An 18972-nucleotide genomic window follows, 5' to 3' on the forward strand; every position below is an offset into this window, starting at 1 on the left:
CTCCTAAGTTGTTCTGTGGCCCCCTTTCCCCGCCAGGCGCTCTCTGAGATGACCCAAAGCTGAGCTTTGAACATGGCAAACAGAAACGGAAGCCCTATTTCCAACATTGTGAGCAAGAGCAGCGGGTGGCGGGGGGAGGTCCAGGGTTACCTGGGCCCCTGAGAGAGCCTGGTCAGCCCCGGCCCAGGGCACCTCGGCCTTCGGGGAAGACTCTGCCCCACGGGACCAGGACCCCAGTCCCCAGAAGCCACACCAGCCCCACAGCTGGGCTGAGGCCCCAGAACCTCAGCCCTCCCACTCCCCCCACCCTCCCACCCTGCAGCCGGGGTGTCTGGCCAAGAGGGTGGGGAAGGTGCGGCCCTGCAGCAAGAACACGCCCTTGGAACCATCGCAGCTGCTGCGCAATGGGATGCGGGCCCTGGGCAGAGAGAGCGGGGCGCGCAGGAGCAGCGAGGGTCCAGGGCCGGGGGCTCTGAGACAAAGCTGAGGGCTGGGGAGCCTGGGTGCAGGAGGAAGGCACGAGGGAGCAGGAAGGCATGGCCAGGGGCCAAGGCCTGGCTCCCGGGGGAGATGTGGTTCGTGGCGCCCGCAGCGCTGGTCTCTCCCCACCTCTGGGTCTGAGGCCGGTTGGGGAGCCAAGGGGGACCACAGCTACTAAGGGCTGCCTCAGGACAGAACAGCTCTTGGAAAGACACAGGTTTTATTCCCAAAACACTGGGGGCGGGGGGGGGGCACCTTACTCGAATGCCCCACCCACCTTCCCCCAAGAACTACCGGCATCTTCTTCTAAACCCCTAAATCCAGGACCCAGACCCAGAGCCCTAACCCCTCACCTCACTCTCCCTGGCAAAAACAGACTTGCTCACAGCCGACCCAGGCCTGGAAGCCCATGGCTGTGCGCCTGCCCTCTGTCCCCCACAGGCCTGTCCTACTGTGGGGGGGTGGGGGGGACATCTCTCCCCTTGCAGACCCTTCCACTGCCCAGCTCCAGCAGCCTCATTAGCATGCCGCACTCTCCTCTGTCACCACGGCAACCAGCTGCTCGGCTCCCTCAGGCGTGACAGCACCAGCCATCTTGGTGAGGGGAGGCCAGTCCCCTGCCCCGTCTCCCACGGCTCAGCCCAGCCGGGCCCAAGGGTGCTCTCCCTAAAGCCTGACTCCCACCCGCCCTGAAATCTCTGCTCCCTCCTCATGCCCAGCTCCCCCCCCTTTATGTCCTCGTCCCCCCCAGGTCCACCTGTGGCATCACCCTCCCGCCACTGGAGGAGGCTGGCTGTGACGGATGCATTAGCAAGGGTCCTTCCTAGGGTACTTTATCTGGCTGCTTCTGTGTCTTCTCTCTGCTACAAGAGGCTGGGGGGCAGGGGGAGATGGGGAAGTCAGGATCCCCCAAAAGGAGATGCTCAGCAGGAGGCTGGGAGCAGGATGGCTGGGTTCCTGGGAAAAAGCTGGGCCTGAGACACAGCATCCAGGGGCGAGAAAAGAGGGGGAAGGCACGGAGGACTCAGACCTGAAGGGGGAACCTCGGAGTCCAGAGCGTAGTGCCGCAAAGGGGGCCCAGCCCCTGCAAACCCACCTCCCACGCTGTCTCACTGCCTCCTCTCCTCCCGACACCCCAGAGGGCCAGCATCGAAAGGAGGGAGCCGGTTACAGGGACAAGCTTGGAGAGACACACAAGCAGACATGTCACAGAGACACACACACAGAAGCATCACACACTAGGTATGTACACACACACGCACACACCCCTGACATGCAAGCACACGCCGCGTCACATCCAATCCAGCAGACTCCCCTGCCGCCCCCAAGAAATGGCCAGGTGACGTCACAGGTCTCAGCCGACTCGTCTCCAAAGCCCAGCGTCCCTTCTCACCCCTGCCTGGCCCACCTGCTGGAAAAGATGCTCCCAGTCACTCTCCCCGCCTCAACCCTGCCTGCTTCTCTGGCCTGGCCATTTCCCTCCCCATTTCAAGCCTCTCTGCCCCTCCCTCCGTGAGTGTCCTCCCTTTTCCCACCTCTACTTACCCCTCCCCTTCTCCTGGACCAGCCCCCCCTCCCCAAGCCTCTCTCCTCCACCCTTTTTCTCTCCCTTCCTCCCTTCATCTCTCCCTTTGTTCCGGAGGAGACATGACATCAAGAGCAAGTAAAAGTCACATCAGCACTAAATCTTATCTCCAGCCCTCAGAAGGCTGCGGCCACCAGACACGCAGGCTCTCTCACACGCGCAGAGGTAAACACTGCCACGGAGACGCACACACGGAGAGGACAGATGCAGACACAGATGCAGACACTCCTCGGGGCAGTGATGTGGGCCACGCCACGAAGATACGGCGATGGAGGCCACACCGCCACACTCAACGCACATGCACAGCATGTATGTGCAGACATGCACAAAGAGCTGTATGTACATGTGTGTATGCACGCACACACGCATACACACACTCACGCACACACATCCACACAGGCGCCTGCAGGCCAGGACCAGGGGGCCTGAGGGCATCCACAGAGAAGAGACCTCACCCAGAGGAACCAGCCAAACTGAGGGCACCACAAGGAACCACGGCTTCCAGCCCACACTCGGCCGAGAGCCCTCCCTGCTCTCCTTCCCAGGACTCCCGCGTCCCCTGTGCCGCCCAGGGCAGGGCCGGGCCCAGGGAGCTCCCAGCCCAGGGCCGTCTGTGTCCCTCCCACTCCCGCTGCTTCTCCAGGAGGAGAACACAGCGCGGCAGGTGTGGTGGCTGGGGTGCCACCCCCCTCCTTGCTGCCTGCCTCTCGGTGGCCACAGGAGCTCCCCAGCAGCCCACCTCCCCGCCCGGGCATCCAACCCAGTCTCCCCTCTCCCTGACCTGGTCCACCCGGAGGAGAAAAAGAAACAGGGACAACCAAACCGAGAGGTAAGGTTCAGAGAATGACGGGAACCCAGAGAGCCTGGAGGACAGAACAAGAGACAGAGAAAGGGCCCCGGGACAGAGCCCTGGAGAAAAACCAGAGAGAGAAAAGGCAGCAGGAAGAGAAGACAGGGACAGGGTGGAGAGAGACGCCAGAGAGAGCCCGTGGCCTGGACTGAAGGAAGAGGCAGGCCACCCCCACCTACCAGCCCCCGGGGCAGGGCAGGGGCCGGGGCAGGGGCCTGCTGCAAGTGTCAGTCAGAACAGGGAAGCTGCCCCTACCCACTCCCTGGCCCGGGACAGCCCCCACCCTCTGCTGGACTCTCCAGACCCAGGATTGGATGGTACCCAGGCGCTCCCAGCCCCGCCCGCCGGGTCTGCAGGGCTTTCCTGAGCCTCCTCTGCTGGGCTGGGCAAAGCAGTGTTTCCTCACGCGCTCTGGGCGCTTTAGAATCCTCCAGCCCCATCCCTCCACTCAAGACCCGTCTCCTCCCTAAGGAAGAAGAAAGGCCAGTGGACAGACTGGCGCTGAAGACGGGCAAGTGGAAGGGCCTGCCCTCTGCCTGGAAACCCAATGAGGAGGGACTGGGCCAGAGGTGGGGCCGAGGCCGCCAAGGGGGTGCCCAGACATCCTTCCCGGGGCAGGGGCAGGGGTAGGGGAGGGAGCCCTTGGTTGGCCAACGATACCCCCTCACATAGGACCCCACACAACTGATCCGCCACTCAGTGAGCCAAAGCCCCACTCACCTTCCATGGGGTGCTCCTCTGCAGGCCAGCAGGTGCAGGAAGGGGCGCGGCAGGGAGAGAGAGAAAGGAGGGCTGTTAGCAAGGATATCAAGGACAGGGCTCCAAGGTCCCCACGCCCACCCAGGCCCTGACACAGCCACCCGACCCGGAAGGCTCTGCTGGGGGTGAGACAGACCGAGGTGTTTCTTGAGTCAGTGCCTCACACACGGGGTCACACGGGCCGAGAGGACCCAAGCCTCATATTACATTTCAGGAGCCTGAGGCCCAGGGCAGGGAAGTGCCCACTCAAGGTCACGTGGAGAATGGGAAGCAGAGCCAGGAGCGGCAGGCAGGCATCCCGACTCCCAGGCACGCTCCTCCCTGCCTTCCAGCGCATCTCTGGGACAGATGGGGACACGCTCGCATGGGGCTCACCAGAGACACACGCATGCTCAGTGACACACTGACACACACAGGCCCTGATTGATCATCTCTCACACAGCTCACACCCACAGCCTTTGCACACAGGACCCACCGACCCACCCAGGGGAGAAGAGCCGTGGGTATGCAAATCAGACAACACAGTCCTGCCTCGAAGTGCTGTGTGACTCCCATCCCAGTCACTTACCCTCTCTGAGCCCCCGGCTCCTCTTGTGCAAATGTGAGAGGGATGAAGTAGAGCATTCCTGCGACCCCTTCTGGCTGTGGTTTGGGGGGGTTCTATGATAAATGCCTTCTTATCATCTGAGTGAGGCAAGGGGCCCCCAACTGGATGGGCCACTTCAGTGGTGGGAGGGGGTGCAAAGGCAGTGAGCCAACTGGGCCCCTCCAGGGCCATGGCACAGCCTTCGGGCAGCCAGCCCGCACCTAGCGGGCCTTCCTGGGCTGGGCCGGGGCTTGGCAAATGAGTCCGGAGAGAGGACAGAAGGAAGAGAGGACAGGGGCGCTCCTCCCACTGAGCTACCCCTCCCGGAGCAGGCTGGGCTCTGGCCTGCTTAGGAGGAGGACCAGTCAACCCTCCCCAGACACTTCTGGCACGCCCACCCGCGGGAGCCTGTAGAGAAGCAACAGGCGGGAATAGAAATAGCACAGCCTACAAACACACAGACCCAGTGGGGAAACACACACACACACACACACACACACACACACACACACACACATGTGGGCCCCAGGATATACGCGCATACACGCCAAAAGCTGTTCAGTCCATATTTAGACCTGCAAGCACACACCATCTCCTCCTACTTCCAACCTCATTTTGTGTTATTTGCTCATCCACTCTAGGAGTTTCGCTATACTCCAGCAACACACACTGCCATTTATCATAACTTCTGCCACCCCCACAATCCACACACTGGCTGAACGCAGAATCAATACCCACACGGTGATCTCATACACAATATTAGATGCATACATACCACCACCCCACACGCCCTCCGGGGACAAAGACACACCCTGCAATGAACACAGCTCCCTGTTTGTCCACCTACCTATCCACCTACCTACCATCTCCCATCTTCTAAACCTGCACCCACGAGCCCCCACATATCTACATGTGTGAGCCATCTTCTGTACCACACACAGCCTCTCTCTCCTGACAGCTGCATCCCCGAAAGCTGTCTGCGCGGCCTTCTTAAGCAGACGGAACCCATTGCATCTGGGGGCCTGGGGAGCTGAGGAGGCCCTCGGGGAAGCCCTGGCTCTCCCGCAGAGCCCCGTGTCGGAGCGCTCTGGCCCCGGTGCGAAGGCCCTGCTCAGTCGTCTCTCCCGCACCTGCACTAACCAGGAGGCACGGCGACCTCTAGGTGACCCAACACGGCGGGTGTTTCAAAAGGCATTGTCCCCTGCCACCTATTGCAGTCGGGGTCAGGGTTGGGGTTGGGGGGTCAGGGTCAGGGTCATGCTGTGTTCAGGGAAGCGAAACAATCAAGTCTGGTTTGCTGCCTGTACCGGTCCTCCCTCTCCTGGCTCTGAGAGGTGGCACCTGGGACTCACTGACCTCACTTTCTTTGCTTCCTGCTGACTCACCTGTGCCCCTCACCCGCCCTCCCGGGCCCCTCCAGCCTCAGTCCCACACCCTCCACACTCTTCTCTCTTCTCCTCAGTGATAGGTCACTGCTGTGGCTCAGGGACACCCCCCCCCCCACAAAACTGTGCCTGCAGCCCCACCTCTTCTCTGGGTGCCAGTCCTGCACCCTCAGCTGTCCGCTCAGCAGTCACTTGTCTGCCACCCAACTCCACCACTAACACCACACTCCACATCTCCACCCCCTTACCTGCGTTTGGCAAAGGCCCTGCTTTCAGCCAACACTTCTTGAGCACCCACGAGGCCACCCACACTCTGCCAGGCTCCAGGGATCCCACTCGTGAGCCACGCACCATGCGGCCCCAGCATGTGCCGGTGCGCGTCCGCCTCAATGTGCCTGCGTGAGCTCAGCCGTACCACCTACCTCCTTCGGACAGAAAACCCCCCGGAGCACAAACCCCCCTTGGCCTTTGTCCAGTCACCAGAGCCCTCCGCCACACCTGGCTTCCTGCGTTAGGCTCCTGTTGGTTGGTCTCCCTGCCCATCCCCAGCCTGGCTCCCTTGGCACCGGTACCAGATACACCTGGCCAAATACGGCTGTGATCAGCGTGCACACAACACACACACATGCACACACACTTAGAACTTTCCAGTGACTCTGGTGCAAACCTCTCTTCTGTCCTCTTGATCTATGTATCCGCCTGCCTTCAGAAAAGCTCCCACTGAGTGTCTCATGGGCTTTTCACCCTCCACATGTCCCAGATGGACCTCAATACCCGCCCCCACAGGCCCTCCCCCCCCTTACATTCCCTGGTCAGGTAGGCACCCAGCCATCGGCCCTGCTCTGTCTTCATACCAACCTTCATGCCCACCTGTGCCACCTTCTAAACCTAAAAACTACGCTACGCTCCTAGAAACCCTCTTCATCCCTCCGTCACCATCAGCACAGCCCCACGGCCGGGCCCTCCTCAGATCCTCCCCTCAGAACATTCACAGGCCTCTTAGCAATCTCCCTCCACAGCAGGTCTTTTCACCCTGCAACTCACAGCCCAAAGTGGTCCAACCAAGTCATGCCCCTGCTTAACACTCTTCAGGGCCTCCCAGGGCCTAGTCCATTCACAGTCTGACCACACCTCCCTGCAACCGCCTTTCCTGCAACAATCCAGGCTCCAGACACACCCAGTTTCTTCCCATTTCCCTACTGGGCCACATTTCTGCACATAGGATTCCTTCAGCTTGAAACGCCCTTGCCCGTCCTCACTCTTCTCATCCTCAGCAGCCTGATAAACAAGCCGCCTCTTGCTCTCAGGCCAGGTCAGTCTAGCTGTCTGTGTTCTGAAGTGACCTCCCAGGCAGAGCAGGCCATCCCTCTGCGGTGCCAGCTTTCCATGTACACTGTGTCATTATTTATTTCACTTATCGGGTCTGTCTTGTGTTTCCATCTCTGCTTCCTGACTGGACTGTGAGATATCCAGGAGCGAGGACAATGTCTCATTCATCTCTCTATATCTAGCTGCTTGCAGTTCCTGGCTCAGGAAAAAACATGGCTATGTTTGTTGAATGAATAATAAAAAGCACTTCTCACATAATGCCTGGCTGTTTCCATGTACTGTATCATTTCCTTACCTCCACCCCCTGGCCATGGATACTGCTACTACCCCCTTGTAGAGATGGGGAAACCGAGGCTCAGAGAGTGGACGAAACTTTTCCAAGATCATACTGGTCATAAGGGGCAGAGTCAAAATCTGAGCCCAAATCTGTTTGGCTTTAAAACTTCCAATGAGCCCTAGCCGGTGTGGCTCAGTGGATAGAGCATCGGCCTGTGGACTGAAGGGTCCCGGGTTCAATTCTGGTCAAGGGCACGTACCTCGGTTGCAGGCTCCTCCCCAACCAGGGTCAGGTGCGTGTGTGCGGGAGGCAACCAATCAATGTGTTTCTCTCACATCGACATTTCTCTGTCTTTCCCTCTCTCTTCCACTCTCTCTAAAAATGAATGGAAAAATATCCTCCTGTGCGGATTAACGAAACAAAACAACAACAAAAACTTCCAGTGAAACTACATTCTTGGCCTGGAAGTCAAGACTCCTAGAAGCTGCCTTTAATCTACAGTTCTGATTTAATCTCCCACAAAGCACAAAGGTCTTGGTCTCCTCCCCCTCCCCCTGAGGCCCCTGACTCACATCGCTGCCTGGTCCACTAGACTCCTCATTTAGGCTTTTTCCTGATGGGAAAGCCCTGTGCTTTCCTTCCCACCCTTGCAAATCTCACTCAGTCATCCTGCAAGATCTGGCCAAGTCCCACCTCCTCCTTGAAGCCTTCCCTGACCACCAGGATTAATAAACATGGAAGCAAGAACAGTGCCTGGCACATTGTAGAGGATTTCTGTACACTAACTCATTTAGTCCTCAAACAACATTATAATGTCCATTTTACAGAGCAGGACATTGAAGAACCATGTGAGTAAGAAAAGTGTCCAAGTTCACACAGATAGCAAGTAGCAAAGCTGGGATTCGAACCCAGGCAGCCCATGCCCTTAGCCATTCTGTCATATGAGCTGTCCGTGAGAACATCTCCCTCATCTCCGGTCTTACAGCAGCCACTCCCTCGACCGCTCTCTTGAGAAGTTGGTCCCATTCTGCCCCGATCTATTTCCAGCCACAGAAACCGTCAGGACCACAGGTACCGGATGTGAGAGCTGACAGTGGGTCCACACACGTGACCTCATTTTACTCAATTTCACACACACAGGTTGTGCTGCCCCACCAGAGGGCACGGATGGTATTGTCTTGCCTAACACAGACGTGTGATTCCAGCAGATTCGTTACTGAGGACAATGATGAAGACCAGAACAAGAGGAGAGAAACGGTTCTGAGCAGTCAAAACGGCCATTTTCTCATGGGAGAACCTCAGAGCCTACCCCGACTCCACTGTTCGTGCTTGGGCTGCTGATCTCCAAGTTCACAAACAGAGAGAGGGCGATGGAGATGACTTGCTCTCTGACAACTCCTCCTAAGGACAGGGATGGGAAAACTAGAAAAGGCTAAGATAAGAATTCAAAAGTCCAGCCCTGGCCGGTGTGGCTCAGTTGGTTGGGCGTTGTCCAGTGCACCAAAAGGTTTTGGGTTCAATTCCCAGTCGGGGCACATGCCTGTGTTGTGGACTCAATCCCCAGCAGGGGATGTGCAGGAGGGAGCCAGTTGATGTCTCTCTCTCTCTCTCTCTCTCTCTCTCTCCCTCCCTCCCTCCCTCTCCCTTCTTCTCTCTCTAAAAATCAATTAAAATTTTTTCAATTAAAAAAATAATAATAAAAAAGAAAGAAGTCAAAATGCCAGCAGTCAAGCGTCATTTCAAACCTCAAAGAAGGGACAACCCAGTGCAGTACCTGAGGGGAGTCACGACATCCTGAGTCAGCGGATGAGGGTAAATCACACTCCACGTACTCTGCTCTGGGGGCGAGCCGTGCAACCTACGGAAGCGTCCCACCGGAATGACTAAACGTTAGGGAGCTGTGTGTCTTAATGGCGAGTGAGTTCTTCCTCCCGGGCTCAGAGGACTGAGATTCCCCGGGTGGGTTTGCACCGCCCTCTCTCAGTGCGGGGACCGCTGGCCCACAAATACAGGAACACCCTCACCACATCGTGACTTAAGGGAGAAGCTGTGGCCCGAGAAATCTGGGGCAGTTACTCGTATCTGATCAAATGCCACCCCCAAGCACCCCAATAAACCAGGTGCAGTAGCCATGGGCACAGCCGACTGGCCACGGCTCCGTTCTGGAGGCAGCACGGACAAAGGTGGGGCAACAGGTCCCGGAGTGGGCGCGGGTGCAGAGGCCAGCGCTCGCATCTCAGGGGTGGCCGTGAGGATGAGATGAGATGAAACGTTCAGCACCCAGCCAGGCGCACCAGCCGCCGGGCCCCACGCTCTCATCCTCGACTGTGTGATCTGACTCTTGTTTTTGTTCCAACTGCTCCTTCGCTGTCTGCGCTGCTCCTCTCCCTCCTCCTCCCAACTGGATGCGCCTCTGAAGTCTTTCACCTTCTCCTTGGGCACCTCATCCGACTCCAGAGCTTCAAATGCTATCGCTCCACGCGTGTGACTCCCAGGTCTCCAGCTGCAGCCCCGCCTTCAGTTCAAAGCTCTGGGCTCGGTGCAGTCTGGACACTGCTGTCTAGGAATACGAAGGGGCACCCCAACTCAGCGCATGCATGATCTGCGGCCAAACCGGCTCCCCTGCTGACGTCCCCCTTTCCTTTCACACCCCCCCCCCATCTTCCAACCGTGCACACCCGGAGTCTCATCCTCTCGGCCCCTCCCACCTCCTCCACATACAAGAGACAGAGCCCCCCAGGTCCAGCCTCAGCGATGGCTCAGCCACACTACCCCCGCCGCCAACACGGCTGCCACCCCCTTCCCTGCCACTCCCCCAGGCAACCAAGGGGCAGGGCCTCAACATCTCTTTCCTCAACTGTCTCCCAACTGGCTTCTCTACCACATAACTCTGCCCCCTCTAATCCATTCTACACCTCCCTCCCAGCTTCCAAAACAGCTTACCGTTCATCAGCCTGCTTGAAATTCTTTTCTGGTTCTATCTGCCCATACTCTGTAGACAGTCAGCATCCAATAAATGCTGGTTGGAGGACTTAAGTCAAAACTCCAAGACCTGGTCTCAACCTGCTTCTCCTGCTTCAGAGGCCACCATTTTCCCTGCACTCCCTGTGCCCCTCTGCGGACGGGACTACACTTCCCCCCGCCCATGCCTTTGTTCTCACTGATTCCTTTGCTTGGACTGCCCTCCCCCAAATCATATAATCAGCTCTCAAGGCCAATCTTAAATAGCATGCCTTTTATTACCGACCCTCCCAACCTGTAAACTCTCCCGTTCTTCAAAACGCCAAGAGCACTCCGCCTCTAATAGTAACTACCGCTTACTCACCTCATTTAATTCCCACAGCACACCTGTGAGGAAGCCTGGGCGTCCCCACTTAGGAAAAAATCAGTCTGAAGGTTAGGTACTCATCTGCTGTCACAGGCTCATGGTGAGTAGAGAAGTCAGATTCAAACTCTGAGCCTCGGAGTCTGCGGTTTAATCACGAAGCCACACGCCTCGCTGACTCTCTCTGGGTATCTAGCTCATTCTTCTGTGTTGCCCTTTCACTGTTGTTTAACAGCATTTTCTGTAAGCTGGGCGCTATTTGAAGCATTTCCCAAGATTTAGCTAATTTAATTCTCACAACAAATCTATAACGTAGGCACTATTATTGTCCCCATTTTACAGATAAGGGCAGAGAGAATTTAAGTCCAAGGTCATTGCCCAGGCAGTCCAGCCGAAGAATCTGCTCTGGCAACCACACACTGGACTGTTTTTGTCGTTTTTATCTGCTTCCCCCATTAAACAGCTCCTGGAGCTGTGTCTCATTCATCTCGGATTCCCCTTCAAGCCCCAACTCAGGGCCTGTCACGGAGGAGGCCTTGAAAACTGCCTGTTGAATGAAATCACCGACAAACTTACAAAACACCCACATGTAGGACACACGCGTCCCCCCCCCCACCCCCCCCCCGCCAACACACACTTTACCACAGTTTCCTGTTCTCTCCCAAGCAAAGTACACGCCTGACACTGTCCTATACCTCTGCCCCCCGCTCCTCGGGAGTCTCCCACACACCTGCACACCCTTTCTTCCTTGGTCCCTTTTCAGCCCTTTCTCTACACACACGAGTGGCCTGAGGAGTTCACATGCAAACCACTACGAAATTCCCGTCTCTCCCAGCTTCGGCAGATAATCAGCAGCAACACACACTCAGCTGCTCATACTTAGCTCTGTCTTCCATTGCCGGTGGCCAGACACCCCAGAGGAGAAAAAGAAAGTTTCCTAGCATGGAGACTCTCACCCAATGGGTAGGCCCAGACCTGGGAAGGCAGGGGGAGCCCAAAGGACCCACAAATCCATATGCACACCAAATACCTGAAGGCGGATCGGTTTGTCTTGCATGCAAAGCTAAAACTATTTTTTCTAACGTGTATTTGATTAACCACAGTAGCAAATACAACATCAAAGTCATCTAGAAGCTCTCCTGAATTCATAGTAGCTTTGTGTCATCTATTTTCACAATAAACAGACATAAAAATAACTACTATGTGGAAAGGGAACTGTGGATTACTGACTTTAAAAATGTCCTTAATCTTGGAAAAAGTTGAGAACCACTCAAAGCAGATAATGATGAAGTGACGCTAGCTTGCAGGGAAGCTCTGAGTTCTGAGATCAGGAGCCAGGCCTGCTTCCCTTAAAGCAGTGGTTCTCAACCTTCCTAATGCCGCGACCCTTTCATACAGTTCCTCATGTGGTGGTGACCCCCAACCATAAAATTATTTTCGTGGCTACTTCATAACTGTAATTTTGCTACTGTTATGAATCGTCATGTAAATATCTGATATGCAGGATGTATTTTCATTGTTACAAATTGAACATAAGTAAAGCATAGTGATTCATCACAAAAACAATATGTATTATATGTGTGTTTTCTGATGGTCTTAGGCGACCCCTGTGAAAGGGTCGTTTGACCCCCAAAGGGGTCGCGACCCACAGGTTGAGAACCGCTGCCTTAAAGGCTTCCTTCCTTAACCCTGATACCTGGAGGGGGAGGGTGGGCCCATTCCGTTCTTCCTTGGCTAGGTGAAAATGTACTAAAAGTGTAATGAGCACAGGAGGTTACAAAAGCTGCCCAGAAAATAAGGGACAAAATATAAGGAGAGGGAATGGGGTCATGGGGTGGGGAGGGGGATCGGAGCTGTCGCTGTGCCTGTCCTCTCCACGCCCACGCACACTTACATCTGAAAATATACATGTGCGTATTTTCATGTGCATATACAGCCTCATTTCCAGCTTTTATTCTTTCAAATACGTATTAATATCTCTTCATTCACTCCACAAATCGTTATCAAACACCCACTAAGTGTCTGGTACTATATTAGGTACAGGGAATACAGAGATGAGTCTCTCTGCCTTTTTATCGCAGACAAAGCACCACTCGCTCAACAGACACTACACACACGGAAGGCACCCTGCCCCTACCAGCTGCCTGACTCCCACCTAATATCTCCCTTCCCTTTTTCTTCATGAAACACGCACACATGCACACAAAGGGTCAGATATGGAGCCGCCTCTCACAGCTCCAACACAGCTGACACAGACATTCACCTGGTACATACCCAGCACATATACACGGGACACACAAAACAGTCCCTCTCAACACCGGTGCTCTAACGCATCTCAGACACAGAAGCACACAACCCTCGTTCGGAAGCACACACTTTGTTTGGCTCACTGGACGCCTCTGGCTGATGAATCCTTTCAGAGAATGAATAACACAAGGGCTCGGTTTGACCAGGTGCCTCTGGCTGCGTTTCTCATTCACCCAGGCCCAATTCTGCACAGTGAGGCTGTGGACCGATTACCATAACCTCCGTCTCTGTGGCTCAAATTTCCCTTCCATCAAGTTAGAAGGGTGGTTCGTCCTATTTTCTTAAGAAGGCTTTAAGGGGCCCTAACCGGTTTGGCTCAGTGGATAGAGCATCAGCCTTCGGACTGAAAGGTCCCAGGTTTGATTCCGGTGAAGGGCATGTACCTTGGTTGCAGGCACATCCCCAGTAGGGGGTGTGCAGGAGGCAACTGATTGATGCTTCTCTCTCATCTGATGTTTCTAACTCTCTATCCCTCTCCCTTCCTCTCTGTAAAAATCAAGAAAATATATTTTTTTAAAAAGAAGGCTTTAAGGGGAGGAGTCCTAGGGACCACAGAATCACGCAAAGGTCATAGAAAGAAGGATTCCTCATCGAGTCCAGGTGTCTTACTGAGGCCTCACATTTAAAACACATGCACACATGGGCACCTACACACGAGCACATGTCCTCACACGTGAGTAGTCCTCACTCTGCTAGGCACTGGGCTTCGATCTGTAAACATTACTACTCCAACAGCCTCACTGCCAGGCCTAGGGCCTGTGCGTGCAGGCACCCACACACAGACACGCAGTTTCACAGCTTTGGGAGCACCTGAGCTCCTTGGGGGAAAGGTGAGAAGGTGTCAGATTAACTTAATAAACACAGCTCCTGAAGGCATATCCCACATCCTTGTACACACAACCCCACAAACCTTCCCTATGTATTCCTCTACCACAACTACAGATACACAATCACAGTCCTGGGCAGAGTCCAGAGTTCCCAAATTCAAGGCTACGCCTGCAGACGCAGCTCCTCCGGGGCTGTCCACAGGCGGACAACCTTCACGCGGAGGCACACACTTCGTATGGCTCCCACCCCCAAAGCAGTCCCAGGGCCACACCAGATCGTGGGCACACACATGCAGATGCACACGCTCCCCAAAGACAACCTCTTGGGGCAGACACACACAACTGCTAGGAGGCCACAGCTTCAAGGGGTGCTGAGAGAGAGGAAAGCATGCCTGTCCACACGTATCTGCAGAAAACAGCTGCCACTGAGCAGGGGTGAAGGACATGGGGACGCGCTCCCCACTCCCCAGCCAGACCAAAGTACAAGCGCCTCCAACTCCCTCCTTCCCCCACCCCCACTAAAACCAAAGCCCACCCAGGCCTGGGGCAACCCCCCACCTAGTCCCCTCACCTCACCCCTCTCTGCCCCTGGCAGCTGGGAGCTGGCGGAAGCTGCCCCTCCCTTCAACCTCCCTTTCGAGCCCCTATTCCACCTCCGTTTCCATACTCGAGTCCATACGCCAACCTCCTCCAGACACCAGGGTCCCTTCCACAGCCCAGGCTGGAAAGGGCTGGATGTTTAAAACAGGAGCTCCCACACCCTGTCTCTCACCCGGGAGGAACGACCAGCCATGTTTTCGTCCCTCAGCAAATCCGTCATCTCCCAGCCACGAGCAGAAGCCTCAGCCACCCTTTCCCGCATTTTTCCTTCACTTTCGACTCTGCCAACTCTGTGGGAAAGAAACCCTCGGTTCCCACGGCCCTGGAGCGCGCGTCACCGCCGCGCAATCCCCCTCGCCCTCCCGCGCCTCCTCCGCACGCCCACCGCCCTCACGCCCAGGCTTTCCTCCACCTGTCGCCGCCCAGCCTCGGAGACCACGCTGCCCGCCCCTCACCGAGGCCAGCACCGGCCCGCCCGCCGGGGCCAACCACGCCCCCAACACGGACCCCACCCACAGGCCTTCGCCGACGCTCACAGGCGCTGGTGCCCACCCCACCCCACCCCACCCCCGGCGACCTTTCGCCCGCACAGCCCTCAGTGGCCTGGCCATACAGACCCTACCATGTCTCAGGACTCCCTCGCAGGCCTCCCCCCCCCCGACCGACCAAACGCCGCAGAGGCCCCGCCCACAAGGCCTACCCACTACCTCAGAGGCCCCGCCCACAAGGCCCCACCCACTGCCTCTCAGAGGCTCCGCCCACAAGGCCTACCCACTACCTCTCAGAGGCCTAGCCCACAGGCCTATCCACTACCTCTCAGAGGCCCCGCCCACAAGGCCCCACCCACTGCCTCTCGGAGGTCCCGCCCACACCGACCCCAACCACTACCTCTCAGAGGCCCCGCCCACAGGCCTATCCACTACCTCTCAGAGGACCCGCCCACAAGGCCCCACCCACTGCCTCTCGGAGGTCCTGCCCACAAGGCCCCATCCAACTGCCTCTCGGAGGTCCCGCCCACAAGGCCCCACCCACTACCTCTCAGAGGCCCCGCCCACACAGACCCCACCCACTGCCTCTCGGAGGTCCCGCCCACACAGACTCCACCCACTGCCTCTCAGAGGCCTCGCCTACATACTCCCACATCCCTCACTCCCCCTCACCGGCCTCAGGCGCCAGCCCTTCACCCTCTCGCCAGGACCTGACTACACATACCCACCCACAATTAGCCACAGGACTCCCCGGAGTGGGGGGTGTCGGCCCTCAGAGGCCACGCCCACGCTGTCCACGCCCATCTAACCCGCCTCACCGGCGGCCCCGAGCTCACTGGCTATTCACACACAGTCTCCCGGGACAGGCGTCCTCACACGGGATATGCCTCACAACCCCCGCGTGGAGGTGCACTCACAGGCCCGACCCCGGGCGCCTCCAGCCCCTCCCTCCCGCACTCAGGCGCCCCGCGGCTGCTCCCCGGCTCACCTTCGCTGCAGAACTTGCCACCGAAGCCCGTGTGGCTGCAGTCGCAGCCCACCTCGCCGGGGGCCAGCACCGTGCAGAGGCCGCCGTTGGCGCAGGGGTTGCGCGCGGGCGCGCACAGAGGGTCGGCGGCGGCGCCGCGCAGGCCCTGGCTGCCCAGCAGCGCGGGGGGCCGCTCGCCCAGCTTCAGGTTCGCCAGGAGGCCGCGGAATGGCGGCTCGTACTTGACCGTGCTGAGCGTGAGCGCCGAGAGGCGCACGTCCGGCGGGATGCCGCCCACGAACAGGTCGCTGGCCACCTGCATCTCGCGCCGCTTGGAGCGCACCTCGGCGGCCCGGGCCTCGCCGTCCACCGCCAGCGCCGTGCGGCGCGCGTCGCGGGTCAGCAGCACCATGTGCCAGCGGTCGTCGGCCACCGGCGTGTCCAGCTGCAGCGTGGCCGGCTCGGCGCACGACAGCGTGAAGCGCAGCCGGAGGCGCCCCTCCGCCACCAGCAGCTCCAGGAAGTCGCAGTCGCCGCCGTCGTCCAGGTAGAGCAGCAGCGCGCGCGTGGCGTTGGTGCGCAGGCTGAAGCTCAGCTCCCCGCTGCTCGCCGCGCCGGCCCAGCGCGCGTAGCGCGCCCACTGCCCGGGGCCGCCGCCGAACTCCAGGCCGCCCGCGCCCGCCGCCAGCGTCAGCAGCACCAGCAGCAGCGGCCACGGGCTCCCGGGCGCCATGCCTCCGGCGGCCCCGGCCCCGCCCGGCCCCCGGCCCCGCTCAGGCTTCAGAGCCGCGGGCGCATGGGGCGGGGAGGGGGCCGGGCGCCCCCCGCACCGAGCGGGGCTCCCTGGCCGCTTCACCGTGCCATGGGCCTGGCCCCAAGGCGACACACGCAGAGGCCCAGGTGCCGGCTTCCCCGAGCCGCGGCGGAGGCGCCCCTCCCCGGCTGCGGGCTCCGAGGGGAGAGGCGGGAGGGATGCCTGCGGGGAAAGAGAGAGGAAAAGGTTCATGAGGGGTTGGGGGAGGGGGGCGGGCGGTGCCTAGCTCCCCTTCACACCCGCAAGCGCGCAGTTGTTTCCCGTTAGGACTTGAGGGTGCCTCGGACCTGGAGGGCGAGCGCATTGTTGGTGTGAGATGTGGGCAGGTAACACCTTAGAGTCCAGCAGGCGCCCGACGCAGAAGCCCTCACCCCACCTCCTGTCTGCGGGCGGCCCAGCCCGCCCTCCCTGAGCCACCCAGCCCTAAGCATGGCTCCACCACAGCCACAGCTCCCTCTCATCAGCTCCTGATGCTGGATAATGAAGTGGCTAAATAATTCATTGGGATTAATTAAATGTCAATTCGTCAATGGTATCAATGGCTGGGAAGGGGCAAGAGACAGAAGCCAGCCAGGGCGCAGGCATCCAGGACCAAGCCCTCTCTATCCAGGCAAGGACACAGGCATCTGATTCCTTTTCTCCAAACCCCCACCCACCCCCCAACCCCACTCACCCTTTCCTGGGCCCCAACCCCACTGCTCACCAGTCCAGATCCTTCATGAACCTAAATGTGTCACCCTCAACCTCCATCTCCCAGTCCTGAGCCTCAGACTTGGCCCCATCCCTGCGTTCTCTTCCCCTCCTCCCCGTTCAGGGCTGGGGGAGCCACCAGGAGGCAGGCAGGCTCATTTGCATAAAATTGCCTTTCTGAAATGATTACCCTTGTAACGGGCTGTCAGAGAGCAATTTATACCCCACGCAGGGGAGGGGAATTTGCATCTCGTTAAACTCCAAGTCGTAATTATTTATATCCAACAACCCTCCTGAATATTGCATTGATTTTATTTGGGGGAGGAAGGCAGGGGAGGAGGTGGGGAGAAGTCTGAGAGAGAAGCAGGGAGGGGCCAGAGTTTGGGACGGGACGAGACAGGGAAAGATGGAAGGGGGAAGTGGAAGGAGAGGAATGGCATGGAAAGTGACAGAGACAGAGGAGTAATGGAGGAGAGAGGCGGCCTGATGGGGAGAAAAGGAATGAGAAGATAGATAAAATTAAATCCCAAATTCAAACAGCATTTGTCAAGGCCCGGGATGCTGGGCATTTTTACAAATGTCATTTTACTCCATCACTCTGAGAAGTCCCATTATTCCCATTAACCGCTGGGGAAACCTGCAGAGAAGTCTAGGGACTTACCCAGGGTCACACAGCTGGTCAGCAGGGAACTGGGACTTAGACCCACATCTGTCTGATGCACATCTGTCTCCATGAAGGAGACAAAAGGCAGGGCAACCACAGGTGTAGCTCAGAGAGGTGGAAACCAGAAGAAGAGGAGGTGGGTGGCTTGGAGAGGGAGGAGGATGGAAGGGTGTGGTGAGGAGTCAGAGAGCTATGTAGGAGGAAGCAGGGTGTCTGAAGAAAGAGAGAAAGCTAGGGTCTCCCTAATAACATAGCGAGGGGGAGGGCAGGGTGGTTGAAGTGACGTGAGTACAGGAGGGAGAAGGGGTTGGAAGCCTTCAGGAGCCGGTGTTTAGGGAGCCATCCCCAGTACACCCCCAAAGCCCAGCTCTCAGGTCCTTCTATCTGGCTCCTTCTGACGCTGCCCCACCCCCAACCCTACAAACTCCAATAGGGACTCCAGTGCCCCTCCAAGGGCTGGCTCTTCCCAGGCGGGGCAGAGGCTGTGAGGCAGCCCCGGAAGCAGCCCCTCTCCCTCTCAACACTGCCTGGTTATATATAGCTTTGCCACTGCCTCTGCTCATTGGGTAATGGAGATAATTAACATGCGCGGGCTAATTAGCCAATCAAATTAAATGCAGCACCTGCTCCCAGTCTGATTGACGCCTTTACCCCCACACACATGTACCCCCACTCCAGTTCAGGGCAGGGGAGGGGGACCCTCAGGCTTGGGGGAGGGAAAGGCCAAACTCCCCTTCTCCAGTGACCCCCAGATGCACAGCCCCTGAGCGTCATGCTCCCTCCCTCCCCTGCGGGGGTCTTGGTCTCAGCCTGGCCTAGCCTCTCTCAGCCCCCGCCAGCTCCCACCTCCGGACACTATTTTGGGGAGGGAATTAATTAGCTATCGATTTCCGCTAGCAGAGGGAATAGGATTCCGTGCTGCTGTCCACTCACCCCTCAGCTCAGGAGAGGGAGGGGATTTCAGTTACCCTGCCCTACCCCCAGCCCAGTCCCTCTGTTATACATCCCCACCTTCTGGGGAGATGGCAGAGGGGTGCTT

At 57.9% G+C, this 18972-nt stretch overlaps 1 protein-coding gene across 3 annotated transcripts in view; it reads right to left on the reverse strand.

Annotated features, from left to right (window-relative positions):
• The window catches only part of NRXN2 (neurexin 2), a 96873-nt gene extending 80681 nt beyond the window's left edge, over window positions 1-16192 (reverse strand). For all 3 annotated transcript variants that reach the window (XM_081099783.1, XM_081099782.1, XM_081099781.1), the window contains exons 1-2: window positions 15787-16192; window positions 3636-3653 (exon numbers count right to left, since the gene is read on the reverse strand). In XM_081099783.1, coding sequence (XP_080955909.1) covers window positions 3636-3653; window positions 15787-16177 — 409 coding nt within the window. In that variant the 5' untranslated portion in view covers window positions 16178-16192. The remainder of the gene's footprint in view (window positions 1-3635; window positions 3654-15786) is intronic.
• Between the last annotated feature and the right edge of the window lie 2780 nt (window positions 16193-18972).

Source organism: Myotis nattereri (genome assembly GCF_964212035.1).
Source record: "Myotis nattereri genome assembly, chromosome: 9".
In the NCBI taxonomy this organism is placed as follows: Eukaryota; Metazoa; Chordata; class Mammalia; order Chiroptera; family Vespertilionidae; genus Myotis; species Myotis nattereri.